The sequence below is a fragment of the Trichechus manatus genome, unplaced genomic scaffold (assembly GCF_000243295.1).
Source record: "Trichechus manatus latirostris isolate Lorelei unplaced genomic scaffold, TriManLat1.0 scaffold00118, whole genome shotgun sequence".
Classification (NCBI taxonomy): Eukaryota; Metazoa; Chordata; class Mammalia; order Sirenia; family Trichechidae; genus Trichechus; species Trichechus manatus.
In genome coordinates, this window is record NW_004444054.1 from 7664642 (window position 1) to 7681951 (window position 17310).

General features: G+C 36.8%; 1 protein-coding gene across 1 annotated transcript in view; it reads right to left on the bottom strand.

The window, feature by feature from the left end:
* CCDC168 (coiled-coil domain containing 168) overlaps positions 1-17310 on the bottom strand; it is a 41835-nt gene that overhangs the window by 12589 nt on the left and 11936 nt on the right. The window contains exon 4 of the mRNA XM_023738546.1: positions 54-15968. Coding sequence (XP_023594314.1) covers positions 54-15968 — 15915 coding nt within the window. The remainder of the gene's footprint in view (positions 1-53; positions 15969-17310) is intronic.

The window sequence follows — 17310 nt, forward strand, 5'->3', positions numbered from 1 at the left end:
ATAGGCAAGAGGAAATCAATTCTAGAATATTTTCTCTAGGAAGGTTTGGTTGCTTTGCCTCTAATATTTTTGAAAAGTTAGTTTTCTGTTTATTTGATGTCAATGGAATATTGGTTAACTTTAATTGTTCTTTTCTCCATGGATTTACATGTAAATTTATAGAGATGCTAACATTTACTTTCCTTTTTCTGTTTACTGCCCGTTTTAAATGAAGAGGTTCCCTGTTGGGGAAAGATATAGAACTCAAAATACTTTCAGGAATGGGATCTGGTTTCACCTCTCCTTCCTGCACTCCAGATATTTTTTGCTGGAAATCTAGATTTGCACAAAGAAATTTCTGTCCTTTTGAACCTAGCAAAGTGTCAGTGTCCTTTAATCCTTCTCTTTCCAATAGATCTGAAATATTTCTTCTGTTAATGTACACATCTTCTTCCTTAGTCACCTGTCTGGTGTTTTCCAGAGGGAGAAGTTCCACAATGGGACAAGTAACAGACCTCAGATTTGTTACTGAAATACTTTCCTGTTTCAGCATTTCTTGCTCCTTGCAAGTCTTCTGTTGAGATGTTTCTATCTCTGTAAAAAGCGTATTTTGTACTTTGGAACTTAATGAAATATCAGTTTTCTCTGATCTTTCTCTTGCCCATGGAATTGAAAATAAATGTTTGGCAATGCCTACATCACCTTCCTTTACTTTTTGCTTAATAAGGAGGTCAAATTCTATATTTGTTCTAATCCTTGGGATGTTGAACCAAGTGTAACTGATTTCCCTTTTTTGTGAAGATAGGTCAGGATACGCTTCTCTTTCCAAATCTACTTTTAATTCGACCTGGTTAGGCTCCTTCTTCAGTTTGCTAATCACTGACTGATTTCTGTATTGTGGGAGAATGCCTAGTGAAATAGTTGGGTGCCTTCTTCTTCGCTTTCTAATACATCGCTTTGTTTTTTTAGTATTTCTTGATAAATCACTCTTATAAATGGACTCTGAAGGTGACATTTTTCTTTCATTTAGTGATTTCTTCAGCTTTAGGTGTGGAGGAATGATGATCTGCTTTCTTTTCTTGTCTTTTTCCCTTTTTACTTCTATAAACCCTTTAACATGAGATGGAATATATACAGAATCACAAGTAGTTTTCAGAAATAAATTGGCTACATTTTCACCTTGCTGGAATTCCTTCATCTGCTTCTTAATGTTACTTATCAGTTCCTTCTTATTGCTTTGGTTTCCATATCCTGTAATATTAAGTAACTGGAAAACAAGTGTTCTCTTTGCCTTCATTTTTATCCTTTTGGGATATATGGTGCTTTTCATGATACCTGTTCTTTTATCTTTGTGGCCAATAGCTTCAGGAGAAATACGTACATTTGTATAAACAGAATCCAAGATAATCCCTGGATCACACAACGTGTGCTGTCCTTTTCGCATGGCCAAACTCCTGTTCAATTCCTTTCCATCTCTTTGCTTGAATGTGCCAACATGCTCTGTTGTGTTAATAAGTTGTACTCCAGCTGGTGAATACTCTAGAACTGGACTGAAACTCACTTTTTCTTTCATGTCTGCTGCTATTTTAAATTTTTTCTTCTTTCTAATTTTTTTCCTCTTCTTCTCCTGTTCTTTAATAAGTAAAAGTAGTTTTTCTGTATTTCTTGACATATGATCCATACTTGAAATATCTGCTTCATTTGATATTTTCTTTACCTGTTGATCTGAAATCTTTAAAATTATATCTTTTATTTTTACATCTTCCTTTGGCTTTTCAGTGTGAAGCTGATCCAGCATGCAAGAGGACATGGGCTCCAGAATAATGCTTGTGAAAGGCTCCTGTTGCCGGGCCTTTACCCCCGGAATAAGAAATTGTTGTTCTTTTGAACTTGATAGACTATTACTTAACTTCAATTCTTTTTTCTTCTGTGGAGTTGAGAATTTTAAATGTTGTTTTGTCCTGACGCTTATTGTTTTTTCTAAATGAAGAGGTTCCTTCATGGGGCAAGGAATAGATTCCAGACTGGTCTCAGGAATCATTTCTACTTTCTGCATTTCTTGCTTCAGGAAAGAATTCTGTTCCTGGGCCTCTTGCCTTTTAATGCAGACTTCTCCTCTTCTGCTTCTTGGGGTATCTAGTGCAGTGTAATCAGATTCTCCTATCTGCGAAGTTGGTTCAGAGCACACCTTCCTCTGCAAATCTACTTTGAATTTGACATGACGATGCCTCTTCCTTTGTTGTGAGCTAATCCTTAACTGTTGGATATATGGTTGGGGTACATCTACTAAAATGCTTTGACGTTTTTGTTCTGTCATATATTGTTCGAGGTTTTTAACGTTGCTGGAATTATTAATGGATCCTGAAGATAACATTTGAGTTCCATTTAGCAGTTTCTCTAGCTTTAGCTGTGGAAAAATGAGTACCTCCCCTTTCAGTTTGTGTTTCTCCATATTTATTTCTTCTCTGGGCTTTTGAACGTGAGAAATAATGCATACAGACTCATAAATAGCTTTCAGAACTAAATCTACTACATTTTTACTCTGCTGGAGTGACTTTTCCTGTCTAATGTTACCTCTCAGTTCTTTTTTATTGTTTCGAGTACCATTCCTAACAGTATTAAACAGCTGGGAAACTGGTGCTTTCTTTGTCTTCAATTTTACTTGTTTGAAATGCATAGTGTTTTTCATATGTGCTATTTTTGCCTTATCTTTATGTTTTGTAATGTCAGGATACGTAGGTGTTTCAGCATAAACAGAACCCCAGATACTTCCTAAGACATATGACTCTTGCTGTTTCCGATGCAAGGCAAAATGGCCTCGCCCTTCTACTTCTTTTCCTTCTCTGTGCTGTACTGAATTGTTGCACTCTACTGTTCTAATACAATGTGCATCAATGAATGATTTCTCTGCCTTTGGAACCAGCACCTTTGGATTTGCTGTTGTTTTCCAGTTTGCAGTTGTAAATTTTATCTTCTGCTTTTCAGTATGAGGCTGACATATCTTAGAGAAAAAAACAGACTCTGGAAGAATCTCTTCTACAACTGCCATCTTTGTCTCCTGTTCTATTAAACCAATTTCTGTTTTATGAGGAGTGATGTCCTCGGGGCAGTCTGTATCGATGAAGGGTACTTCTAATTTGAAAGCGTCAGGCTCTTGTATTTGATCTGCCCCAAACCCAGATGGCTGGGTATACTGTGAAGCTGTTGTAAACAAAACCGGTTGCTCATACTCTTCTTTCTCTCTAGCTTTTGCTTTATTTGGAGCATTTCTCGTATCAGAAGATTCTGTATATATATTCCACGTACTAGGTGATTGCTCCATTTCTATGTATGGTGAAATAGGTATAGAAGGGCATATAAAATTTAGCTCTGCATTGAAGACAGCTTTATCTTTCTCTACTTCTATATTCTGCGCTTTAAAGTTCTGTTCCTGTTTCTTATTAATGCTTACAGTAGCCTCACCTGTGGTATTAAGTGATTGCTTTACCTTCAAAGGTATACCTTTGGGACTTGCACTTGACATGCCAGCTATATTTAGGCTACCATTCTGTCTTTTAATTTTTTCTGAAGCAGGCAAATGTCTGCCAACAGAATCTAGGACAATTCCTGCTAAACTGTTGTAATGAGCTCTTTCTTTTAAAACAGAATTTCCACTTATCTTTTTACCAGATTTACTAGATATAGCATCGCCTGTTGGTTTACTTAGTTCTACACAAATTTCCAATTTCTCCATCTTTGGGAGTCCACTCTTGAGACTTTCTGTCATATTTTTATTTTTTTGAATTTCTGAATTTTTTTCTGGATTCCCTTTGTAGATCCGACTTCTGGGGGAAAAAGATTCATCTAAAATGGCATCTTGTGATTTGCCAGGATCACGTTCCATTATGAGATAGGCATTTACCATGAAGGTTTTGGTATACACTGGACCTGTTTCTATTAGATGTTCTTGCTTCTCTTCCTCACTTTCTCCATCATGTAATTTTGCTTTCTTTAAAATGTTTGAAGCACCACCCTTTCCAATGGAATCTGAATGCCTTGCTATTCCTTCAACTGGTGAGTCCACTTGTGGTAGCTGTAGATGGCTAAACCTTGATACTCTTGTTGTGTCTATCTCTGTTTTGAATCTGCTTTGCTTTTTAATAGCAGAGGTATCTGGTGTGAAGTAAATGGTATTTGGAAATGTATCAGCTGTATTTTTACCTCGCAACCTCTCTTTCATTTTGGTTTTAAAATTGGATTCACGCTTCTTCTTATGTTTCGTAGGAAACAGTCCATTGATTTTAAGTATCCGTGAAATTGGTGACTTCTTTTCCTTCATAGTTAGACATTTGGGATTCAATACAATTTCCTTTTCTGATAATTGTACTGGGTTTATCTGGCTTTTAGAGTCATATAAAATAGGCATGAGGAAATCTAAAGGTTCCAAGAGAGTTGTTGTTAAATGTTCTACTAACTCTGTCTTTTCTTCTGCAGCGTAACTACCCAGACTTTTTGGAAGTGTTCCATTAGACTCAGTGTCCCTCTCTGTTGTATCAAATGAGAGTTTATCACTCACTAATTTGGGTTGTGAAATCTTAGCACTGTCAGTAACTTGTGTTCCTTTTTGTATTTGATGGCTTTCCTTCATCTTCTTGACTCGAAACTGATTCATTATGTGGCAGGAAATGGAATTCAAAACAATTTCTGGAATGGATGTTTGTTGCGGCACATCTTGTTCTCTCACAAGAGAATCCCAAACTTTTCTTCTTCCTGGACTATCCATTTCATTTTTTGATTTGACCAGGTCAGGCTTTTTTATTTGGTATGTATCAGACTTGAGTGATGGTATGTAAGGTGAGATTTCTTTTGGTACAATTTCTTGGTATTCTTTCTCTTCCAATGTTTCTTTGATTGTATCTCTTGAGGACCTTCTCTTGTCACTAGAACATGTAACCCATGCTTTCCTGTCATCTGATTTTTCTTGATTTGTTTGTATAAGATTGTTTATTTGTCTTGACATGTGCACCTCTGCTTTTAATTTCTTATCCATTTCGATAGCAGGTAGAGCAGGCATGGGAGAACGACTGGTATTTAGAAATGCACCTGCTTGGCGTTTCTCTTGCAAGGTCAGTTTCATGTTGTATTTATGCTTGCTTTTTAGTTCCTTCGTATGGCTTGGAGAACTACATACTGTGACGTAAAATAACTGTGGAATTGGTAGCTTCTTTGCCTTTGTAGTTAAATATCTGTAATTCATAGTTCTTTTCATGTCTTGTAGCTGTACTGTACTTCTCTGCTTTTTATTTTCAGATGAAACAGGCACAGATAAATCACAAGGCTCCAGGACACTTTCTGGCAAACCTTTTTGAAAGCCTACCTTTTCTCCTATGATCTGACCATCCATATTCCTCCTACGGCTTTCAACACAAGAAGCACCATGCTCTGTTGTGCTCAAAAACATTTCTCCAATCACTGATTTCTCTGGTTTTGCAGATGAACGCTTCAGATTTTCTCTACATTTTATGACCTTTTGTGCTTTTATGCTCTCCTTCACAATCTGCATTTGTAACGAAACTCGACTCCGATGCCCTAATGCTTCTTTGTCATTTTTTTCTTCCTTTTTATCTTGTTGTTTTGCTTCTGTCCTGATTCTTGACGTGCACCTCTCCTCAACAGAATCTTTAGACCAAGCTTCCACTTCATCTGATGATGTATTGTGTGTTAGCTGATGATCACTGAACAGGTCTAATCTAGGAATGTCTGTGTGTGCTTTTGATACGTTAATTATTTTCACATCAGGTGACACAGACATGGGAGGATGAGTGGTACTGAGTAATGTTTCCCCCACACTTGCATTCTGTTGCCTCTCTTTCGTTGTGTACTTAAAGTTGTGCTGCTTTTTCTTTTTATGACCTCCTGTGTGACACCCTGGGATATTAATTAACTGTGAAATCGGTAGTTTCTTTGCCTTCAAAGTTACATGCTTGGGACTAATTCTACTTTTCTTGCCTACAAACTCTGTGTAGTTCTGGCTTTTCGTTTCAGATGAAACAAGGGCAGAAAAACCTAAAGGTTTTAAGATCGTTGTTAAAGAGTCTTTTTGATTTAATGCCCTTTTCTTAGGAATAGGACTATCCCATTTTCTTCTAGGAATTATATCCCAGGGAGTATCATATAGCATTAAACCAATCTCTGATTTCCCTGCTTTTGGAAATGGAGTCTTTAGATCTAACACATATTTTCTTCCTTCTGGTCTATGGAGACCTTGTTTCACTGGCTCAACTTGAAGAAAATTCATCATATGTCCAGAAACAGGCTTCAATCCAGTTGTTCTACACTCTGTTTCTTGCTTCATCTTTTGCACTGTACAAAGCAAATCCTGTGTCTTCCTGACTTCTGAACTATTCAGTTCAGATTCTGGTTTGCCAGTATCTTTCATTTGATGTGCACTGAAACTGAAGTGTGAAACTGATTCTGCTAACATTGTTTTAAGGTTTTTCTCTTCCTTTTCATATTGCAGGTTCATTTTCATTGTGTCGCTTGATCGGCTTTGCATATCAGTCAAACTGGCCTTCCACGCTTCCCCATCATGTGATGACTGCTCTAATTCTGGGTGAGTAGAATTGTATATTCTTACTCTTGCTTCATCTGTCTCTTCTTTTGATCTGCTATGCATTTCAATGTCTACAATTATATCAGTTGAAACAGGTGTGGGAGACAAAAATGAATGAGCTATATTTTTATTTTGTTGCATGTCTTTTATGTTAGATTTTAAAATGCGTTCCTGTTCCTTCTTATGGTGTAGATTACCATGCTTGGGGATATTAAGCACCTTTGAACACAGAAGCTTCTTTGCCTTCATAGTTGCATATTTGGGACCCAGAATATCTTTCCTTTCTGGAAATTTTAATAAATTTTTCTGCCTTTTAGAATCAGATAAAACAGACATCATGTCCATTGGTAGCAAATCTCTTTGCATCTCTTCATTTTTCTTGGCAATATGACTATTCAGTTTCCTCCAAGGGGTTTCATCATATGGATCTCCAAGCACTGAGTTCCCTGATTTGGCAGGGAGGATATTTTGATCAACTGTGTATTTTACCTCTTTCTGAGTTTTTATGTTTTCCTTTCCTTCCTCAGGTTGTAGGGAAACTGCATTATGAATGTCCAGCTTCCTTGTAGGGTTTCCATCAAATACAGTACGATACTCTGTTTTATCAACTACAAGACTGTCAACCATTGCTTTCTCTGATTTTGGACATGGAATCTTTCCATCTCTGGTATACAGTACGTTTTCTTGGGATGGGCTGATCTTCAGCTTTTCAGTCTGAAATGCAGTTGTTATAGAAGAACTAAGAGACTTCAATACATTTTCTGAAACCAGAGTTTGTTGCTGTGCTTCTTGCTCTGTAATAAGCATATTTGGGTCTTTTCTACTTTCTGTGCTCTTTAGGAACTGTAGATCTGCTTCAAATAAAACGTCTTTGTTCTTTTTTTCTTCTTCATTTTGCCATCTTGCTTCTAACGTGTTGCTTGAGATACTCCATTTATTACAGGAATTTGCAAATAATCTCTTCTCTTTATCTTGTTTTAGCTGTGCAGTGTTGCTTGTTTTTCTTAACACATCTTTTCCTGCTCTTATTTTTTTACGAATTTTGATGCCAGGTGAAACAGAAATGGGTGAAAGATAGGAATTCATGAATATATTTGACATACCTTGAGATATTTCTTTGACTATGTTTTCAAACTTACATTCTGGTTTCTTTCTATAGCTTAGGGCACCACACCTAGTGATATTAATTGTCTCTAAAATTGATGGCATCTCTGCTTTCACAGGTACACACTTAGGGATTTGTGCTGCATTTCTCTGCCCTTGAAATTCAGATAACGCAGGCCTAGAGAAATCAAAAGACTCCAAGACTGGTGTGCTTGCTTTTCCTTCAACAATATGACCATCAAGTTCCCATCTATGGCTTCCCTCACATGACTTATCTATTTTGTTGTGTAAAAGTATACTAGTCGCTGATTCCCCTAAAGTTTGAGATGAAATCTTTGGATCTACTGGAGATGTTACACCTTTTTGCGTTGTGATGTTTTTTTCTGATGTCTTGACTTGAAACAGATCCCTTAAAGCACAGGAAATAGTCTCTAAAGTTGTTTCTGGAAAAGTTGTTTGTTGTGGCACCTCTTGCTCTGTAATAAACAATTCTTGATTTTTTCTATTTTCTGAACTGTTCACATCTGCATCTGATCTAACAAGGTCTGGCTCTTTCTTTTGATATTCAGAGGACATTGCTTGTTGGGTGCAGTATGGAAAAGTTTCTAGTAAAGCTTTGTCTTCTTCCTCTTCTTGCACTTTTGCTTCTCTGTCATTTAAGGTACAGCCCTTATCAATGAAATAGGTACGTGGTACATCACTGGATCTTACATTTCTTAATCTGTTTGTCTCTGTTTCTATTTTGTTACAAGTTTTAATGTCAGGTGAAACTGGTACAGAAGAGACATGAGTAGTCAAAAAGGCATCTGGCATACTTTTCCCTTGCTGCATTTCTTTCATCTTGACTTCAAAGTTGCATTTCTGTTTTTTTTCATGGTTTAGGTTAACACGTCTAGCGACACTAAGCATTTGTGGAATTGGTGGCTTTTGTGGCTTCAAAGTTTCACATTTGGTACTCACCGTACTTTTTTTGTCTGATACCTGTGCCGTGTTTTTCTGTCCTTTAGATTCTGATAATATAGGCATGGGAAAATCAAAAAACTCTAGGGTTCTTACTTGTAAATCTTTTTGTAACCTCATCTTTTCATCTGGAATAGAACTAGCAACTTCCTTTCTAGAGCCTTTTTCAAAGGGGATTTCACTCTTTGTTGTAACATTTAAAAATTCACTAATTGATTTCCCTGGCATTGAATATGAAATATTTGGACTCCCTATATTTTGAAAGCTTTTTTGTGTTTTCATTTTTTTTGGTAGCATCTCAAATGGAAATGAATCCAAAATAGAATAAGAAATACTCTTTAATAGGCTTCTTGTGGCAAGTGTTTGTTGCGGTAGCCCTTGAGCTGTAGTAAATGATTCTGGGGTTTTTTTACTTTCTAAATTCTTCATTCCTAGGTCTGATTTCACAAAGTTAGGCTCCTTCATTTCACGAACATTGAAACTGAAGTGTTGGGAATTCAGTGGGACTGCTTCTAGCAGGCCTTCAGCATTCTCTTCCTCTCTACCTTGGTCTTTGACTTCTTTAGTGCCATCTGAGATACTGCCTTTCTTATCACTGTAATCCACACACCAGGCTCTCGCTTCATTGGGTGATTGCTCGTGCTGTTGCAGTTCACGACTGATTCTTGTTTTACACAGCATGTTTGTCTCTACGTTTATTCTATTATGCATTTTAATGCCAAGTGAAACAGGCACGGGAGAGGAAATAACATTTTTGAATATATCTGCCACAAGTCTACCTTGTTTCATCATGGTTTTGAAGTTGTGTTCTAATCGCCTTCTATGGCTTGGTGTGCCACATCCTGTGATACTCAATGTCTGAGAAATCGGTGTCTTCTTTGCCTTTAAAGTGGCACATTTCAGACTCATTTTATTTCTCTTGTCTGTAAGTTTTAAATTGTTTCTCTTTCTTTTAGATGCAGGTAAAGCAAGCATGGAGAAATCCAAAGACTCCAGAATTGCTGCCAGTAATTGTGATGCTAGTCCTTCCTTTTTCTTTGTAGTTAGATCTTCCAGAACTCTCATCTGAAATTCATCAGCTAGGACCCCAGAGTCTCTTACATGAATTAAAAATTCAGCGATGTGTGATTTTTGCGTCTTTGAAGGTAGATTTTTTAGATGACCACACCTTGGAATATTAAATATCTGTGAAATTGATGCCTTCTTTGCCTTCATAATTGCACCTTTGAGACTTTTTTTATTTTTTAAGGCTCTGTATTTAATTGTCTTTCTTTGCCTTTTAGAGTCAGATAGATCAGGTGTAGCAAAATCCAAAGACTCTAGGACAGTTGCTTGTAGATGTTTTAACTCTGCCTTTTCCTCTTTGCCAGGACTGTGCGGTTCCCCTGTATGGCTTCTATCAACTGGGGCACCACATTTTACTGCATCAATTAATACATCGCCAATTTTTAGTGATTCCTCTGACTCTAAAGGAGGATGCTTTGAACTCATTGTACATATTGTGCTGTATTGTTTCTGGAGGCTTTTCTTTGGCTCCTCAAGCTGAATTGGATCTGGAGGCTGCACCTGTTGTGGTACAACTTGTTCTGTAACAAACAAAACTCTCCTACTTCCTTGTTTGTCTGATTCATAAAGGTCAAGCCCTTTCGTCTGACCTGAAGAGAATATGAAATGTTGACTGAACTGTGGAATTACTTTTAATAATGCCTCCTGTTCACTTTCTTCTTCACCTTGAAGATCGGTTTCTTTGGTGTCATCTGAAGTAATATTCCCTTCATGTGATGATATCTCTTGCTTTACTTGTGTAGAACCGGGTTTTTTTCCTCCTAACATGTCTTTTTCTGTTTCTATTTTGCTATACATATTAATTTCAGGTGTAATAGCTATAAAAGGGTATTTTTTATCCACCACTTTTTTACCTTGATTCGTCTCTTTAATTTTGGTTGCCAAGTTACATTCCAATTCTTTTCTATGGTCTGAGCTAGTGTCACCCTTGATATTGAGCATGTGTGAATTTGATGGTTTCTTTGCCTTTATAACACCGTATTTGGAATTCACTGAAGTTTTTATGTCTGAAAATTTTTTGAAGTTTTTCTTCCCTTTGAATGTAGCTAAAGCAGGCATACTGACATCGAAAGTCACTGTCTTCTTCTTTTCAACCCCACCATCCTGTTCCTTCTGATGGTTCCCATCAGATGAGCCACCACATTCTCTTGCAGAAGGTATGATTTCATCAGTCTTTGACTCCCCTGACTTTGGAGGTGAAATACTAGCATGCTTCTCTAGCTTTTCAAATTGAAACTGATTCACTACAGGGCATGAAGTAGAATCCAAAATAGTTTGTGTAAAGTGTGTTTGTGGTTGCACCTGAATATTGGTACTTCCTAGTTGGTTCGCTTCCTCATCTGATTTGAGAAGGTCATGATCCTTCTCATATGCACTGAACCTGAAGTGTTGGTTATTCTCTGGAGCCGGTAAAGCTTTGTGTTTTCCTTTCTCTTCGTTTTCATATTTCACACTGCTGGATATACTACTCATATCAACAGAATCTGGGAACCATACTTTTCTTCCATTTGGTGATTTATCCTGGACTGGCTGCATATGATCAAGTCTTGTTATCTGTCTCATTTGCTTATCTGTCTCATTTAAGCTGCTACTTGTTTTGATACTGGTCAAAATAGGCACTAAGGAATGAATGACATCCAAATGTGAATCTGCTACATTTTTACTTTGTGGTGGATCTTTCGTCTTCAGGTAAATATGGCATTGTTTGCTATATCTTCCATCAAGCATATGTGAAATAGGTGGCTTTTTTGCTTTCATAGTTGTACACTTGCAACTCATTGCTGTTTGCTTGTTTGCTAATGTATTTTTCTGTCTTTTAGATTCAGAAACAAAAGATTTAAAGGAATCAGAAGACTGCAGGGGTGTCAGTTGCAAATCTTTTGGTAACTGTGAATTTTCTTCCACAAAATAAGAATCTAATTCCCTGTTAGGGTTTCTACCAGATGGTAAACCACACTCTGTCGCAGTGTTCAAAAGTTTATCGAGTGATGAGTCCCCTGCTTTTGGAGATGGAATCTTAGGAGCTGCAGGGACTTTTATGTCATTTTCTGGTTTGTTGGTTTTCTGCAGTATTTCAGCTTCTTTAGGATCCATTATGGGGCTAGCCTGCAAAACAGTTTGTGGAAAACATGCTTGGTACTGTGCATCTTGCCCATCAATAGGTAGCTTCTGTGTTAAACAGTTCAGTGCTGAGTGGTTCTCCTTGATTTGATATGCATCTGATCTGGGGTGTTGGGTATGCTGTGGAGCTGCTTCTGCTAAGTCTTTTTGTTCTTCTTCCTCTCCATCTTGTACTTTTTCTTCTCTAGGGTAGGATACACTGCTCTGATCAGAGGAATCAGCATACCCTGATCTCTCTTCATCTGCTAGTTGTCCTTGTTTTAACTGAGCATGATCACACCTGTTTGTCTCTGCTTCTAATCTGCCATGCATGGAACAGCAAATGGTATTTGAAAATTCATCTACCAATCCTTTAGCTTGATTTATCTTTTTAGCTTTGGTCTTAAAGTTGGATCTCAATTGCTTTCTATGACCAAAGTTATGAGATGCAGTGATAATAAATATTTGTGACATTGATGGCTTCACTGCCTTCATAGGTACATATTTGGGCCTCACTGTCCTTTTCAAGTGTGCTAATCTTACTCTGTTTTTCTGTCCTTTAGAATGAGATAGAGCAGGCATGCAGAAAATAAATGTCTCTGGGAAAGATGCTGGTAAATCTTTTGGTAATTCTGTTTTGTCTGCAATGTTGTAACCCATTTCTCTTGTATAACTTCTAGTATCTGGAACTTCACTTTCTCTTGTTTGGTATACAGGGTCTCCAGTCAGTGATTTTTCTGATGTCAGAGGAGGTACCTTAGAATCTTCAGTGTATTTTACGTCTGTTGGTGTTGTTAGGCTTTTCTGAATATTCTCAACAGGAAGTGGATTCAATATGGGGGAGTAAACAGACTCCATAGTGGTTTCTGTGAATGGAATTCTTTGCTGCATTTCTTTTTCTGTTTTAAGTTCCTTCACCGGATATGCATCAAATCTGAGATTGCAGCTATCGTGAGGAATTGCTTTTGGTGAAGCTTCTCTGTTCACTTCATTTTGTAATTTAGTTTCTGGTGTGTCTCTAGAGACACTTCCCTTATTGGTGGAATCTGAACACCTTTCTTCCCTTTCCACTTGTAATTCCTCTTGCTTTAGCTTGGTCTGGCTATGATTCTCTGCATTTAATCTGGTACACATTCTACCCTTAGGCAAAATAGCCATGTCAGGAAGCACATCTGCCACAATTTTACCTTGTAGAATTTGTTTAATTACATGTTTTAAATTGTATCCTGATTTCTTTCTATGACTTGGAGTACCATGTCCATTGATGTATGGTATCAGTGAGATTGCTGGCTTCTTTACCTTCATAATTCCATATTTATGACTGGGTATACTTTTTGTTCCTGATAATTTTTTTCTGATGTTTGGCCTTTTAAAACATGGTAACATAAGCACGTGGATATTAAAAGATCCCAGAGCAACTTCAGGTAAACCTCTTTTTAAGTTTTCCCTTTTATCGGCAATATGACCATCTGGTGACTTGCTATGGTTTCCACCAACTGGGACACCACGCTCAGTTGTTTCAATTAAAAGTTCTCTGCCTGGTAAATTCTCTGGCAATGTAAGTGGATTCTGTGGATCTGCAGTATATTCTCTGCCTGTATGTCTGTCTGTGCTTTGCTTCAGCTTCTCAACTTGAAATGGATCCGTTGTGAGGCATGGAGTATTCTCCAAAATAGTTTCTGTAAAAAGTGTTTGTGGATGTCCTGCTTGCTCTTTATTTGGGGTTTTTCTGCTTCCTGAACAGCTCTGTTCCATTTCACATTTGGCATTTTCAGGCTGCTGCTTTAGATGTGTGCTTATCTTGGAATCTTGTGTCAACTGTGGAGCTGCTTCTTGCAAAACTTCTTGTTCTTCCTCTCTGTCACATAGCTGTGGATTTTTAAAAAAGTCTCGTATATATTCCTTATCAGTGTATTTTGCCTTACATGTTTTCTCTTCATCTGGTGACCTCTCTTGTTCTACTGCTGAATGACTGAGCTTTATTATTCTTGATGTATCTGTCTCAGATTTTATTCTGCTGTGCATTTCCAAATCAGATGGTTCAGAAATGGTAGTGTAAGCAGCATTCTGAAATGTATCTGGTATTTTCTCTTGATGTATATTTTTTATGTTGCTTCTAGTATTGCATTCCAGTTTCTCACTTGGACTTAGGTTATCATGGTCTGTAATGTTACGTACTGATGATTTCTTCTCCTTTAGAATTACACCTTCCGAACTCACTCGAATTTCTACGCGTGCCAATTTGTCACTGCTTTTATGCTTTTTGGTTCCTACTGAAATGTGCAAATTGATATCTGAAGTCTCCACAACAATTTCTAGATCTTTTTGCTCTTGTGTATTTTCTTTTGGAAAGCTCCTTTGCATTTTTGATGTACTAGTTAGTAACGTCTGTCCTTCTGAAAGTTGAGCATGGGAATTATCTGTATTTTTTAGGTCCTCACATATTTTCATGCTTCTTCTGCTTGACTCCATTTTGGGAGAGGAAACAAATTTCTGCATAGGTTCAGATATAGCCACAACATCAGCTGGATCTTTAGGAGACTCTTTATTCTTCAAGTTTGTTTCCATTAACGAATACCAAGGTGTTTTTAGTTGGTAAGTGTTGGCGTTGAAAGACTGTGTGACCTGAGGTAGAATTTCTAGTGAAATATTTTTTAGTCCTTTATTTTCTGTGCTATGCTGCTTTACATTTTTAATAATGCCTGAGATTTCTCTGTCCTCAAAAGAACCTGCATAATTTATTTTCTCTGCATCTGGTGACTTATTTTGCTTCCAGAGAAAATGTCTACATTTCATTAAATCTGGCACGACTTTCACTAGCTTTTTTCTGAAATACTTTTTAACGTAAGGAGGAACATGCTTGGAAACACAAATAAGATGCAAAGCTATATCTGATACACCTTCAATTTGATGTAATTCCTTCATCTCATTGTGATTGCTACTTCCTAACCCCTTGCTACTTTTCGAAGGGTGACATGTTGTGATTTGAAATACCTGTGAAATTGGTGTTTTCTTCGCCTTTAGAGATGGAACTTGGTGACTGACTTTACTTTTTCTTTCTGATGTTTTTCTCCTGTTTTTCTGCCTTTTTATGGTAGGTGAAAGAGGCACGGAGCTATCTACAGAATCCTGGTTTGACTTTGATGAAACTTGCTGCTGCTCCTTTGGCTTTAAACTCTTTAGCTGTGGCATCCCATCAGTAACTGAATCTGTACTTAGAGTTAAAACCAGAAATTCAGCATTTTCAAGAATGGTATTTTGCCTGTTGATTAAGTATTTATTCTTGTTTGAATCTTCAAACCACACAGAATATTGAGCCTCCTCTAAATGTTTTTTATCAGACTCTAGGCTCTTGATTGAATCTTGAATCACAACAGAATATGGGACTGTGATCAAATGTTGGCTCCTAGCCATGCCTTGGGTCTGGAAGGAGTCTTGTGTGCTGCCAAAAAATGGTTTCTGTATCAAATCTTGAGGCTGAGCAAAGTATCTGACCTTGATAGTAGGCTGGCTGTTCACTGATTCTTGGTTCTGAACAAGTTGTTGGGCTTCATTCTGAACAGCATTTTGTCCTAAAAAACAATCTTGTGCCTGGGCAGAAATACCCATTCTAATTGAATGTTGATTCTGAATCAAGGACTCATGAGATCTTGAATATAGATGAGTAGATTTACTCTCTAATATAGCTTTTGATTTGAAAGGAATTTGACTTCTCACATTTTCTTCCAGAAGCCTAACTTGTTCTCTGGAAAGATATAGGTGGGCAGGAGGGCATGGGGCCACATCTGGATCTTCATTTTCTATAGTAAATCTAGGAGTTCTTGAAAAGTTGAGATCAGAAGAAAACTTCAAGTTTTTATTTTTGTTGGCTTTCATTATTGAAAATAATCTCTTTGATGAAAATTCTATCGTTTCATATTCATTTTTCAGATATTTTCTATGACTTTGAAAATATTCCTTTACTTCTGAAAGAAATACTGACAAAGATGAGATAGTCCCACATGACAATGGCATATGACTTTCACTTAAGTGACTTACTTGATATCCACTTTCACTATTTCCTGCACATACGATTTCATCTGATGAAGAAACTCTATCTTCAAAGTTACCTTCATTTTCTTCAGATATAAGCGATGAAGTAATTGTTCTTTCTGAAAAAGTATCAGCTCTGAAATATTAAAAAAAATAGTTTGCAAATGGATTATCGCTTAGGACATATTTGTTACAAGAACTCTCTTCTAGATTTAAGGAGATCCAGTATAAATTGGAAGATCATTATCCACATTACAAAAGGATTCATAACCTAGTTCCTGTCATTAAATAGATCAATCAATTTACAAAGTAAACTATTTACATATCTCAAGAGAATGAGGTACTTTCTACCTTAAAAACCTCTCTAAAAGTGTTATTTTTGACAGTAATGAATCAAAAGTTATCAGATAAGATCATAGTCTTTAATAGGAAGTATTAGCTTCTTTCTGTTCTATATGTGAAAGTGTTGAAAATATTCTTATAGAAATTTAATAGGTACAACAGAACAATGTCCAACCTATAAATTGCAACCTTCTAGAGGTACAACCAGATTATTTTAACAAGCAGTTTGCTTTTGATCAGTAGGAAAGGCTACATTTTAGTGCAGTGCTTCTCAAAGTGTGGTCCCCAGACCAACAACATCAGCAACATGTGGCAACTTGTTAGAAATGCAGAATTTCAGATCCCACCCTAGACCTACTAAATCAGAAACTCTAGAGGTTGTACCCAGAAATTTGAGTTTTAATAAGCCATCTAGGTGATTCTGATGCATGGTAAAGTTTGAGAATCTGTTTTATGGAAGGACAAGCCTAAAATCATAAACTGATATTCCTATAAACTAGGTCAGATAACTACTAGCTGTTTGTTTGGGGAACACTGATTATCTTGTACTTTACTAGAAGAGTGACCCTAACTTTTAAATAACCCCCAATCATAAAAAAGTAGTGAAGGCAATATACGAAATCATCACGATCTATCCAATCATAAAAATTATTTGTTCCAAATGTTTACTTATGGGGAAAAATATTAATTTGGAATCTGCTAATTAGAATTTAGAATATTTTAGGCTACACTAATGATTACCTTTTTTCATAGACATCTCAAAAATATTAGGTGATTATTTAAAATACATCAAATAATTTTAAATTCTCTCAACTGTTAGAGTATTTATTAACATTTAATATATAGGCTGTATACGTATCTTTGTTATCTACTCCTAGTTACCCTTTTTACTTACATTTAGTATCGTTACCTTTACTAAGGCAAATTTTTGGGTTGGAGTAATAATCGTGGAAGTGGGCTCCCCAGTATCCTTTCTACCTCAAATAATTAGGCTAAGTCTAACACTGAGCACTAGGTGGAATACCAAATCCATTGTCGTCAAGTTGATTCCAATTCATAGAGACCCTATAGGACAGAGTAGAACTGCTCTGTAGCGTTTCCAAGGAGAGGCTGGTGGATTTGAACTGCCAACTTTT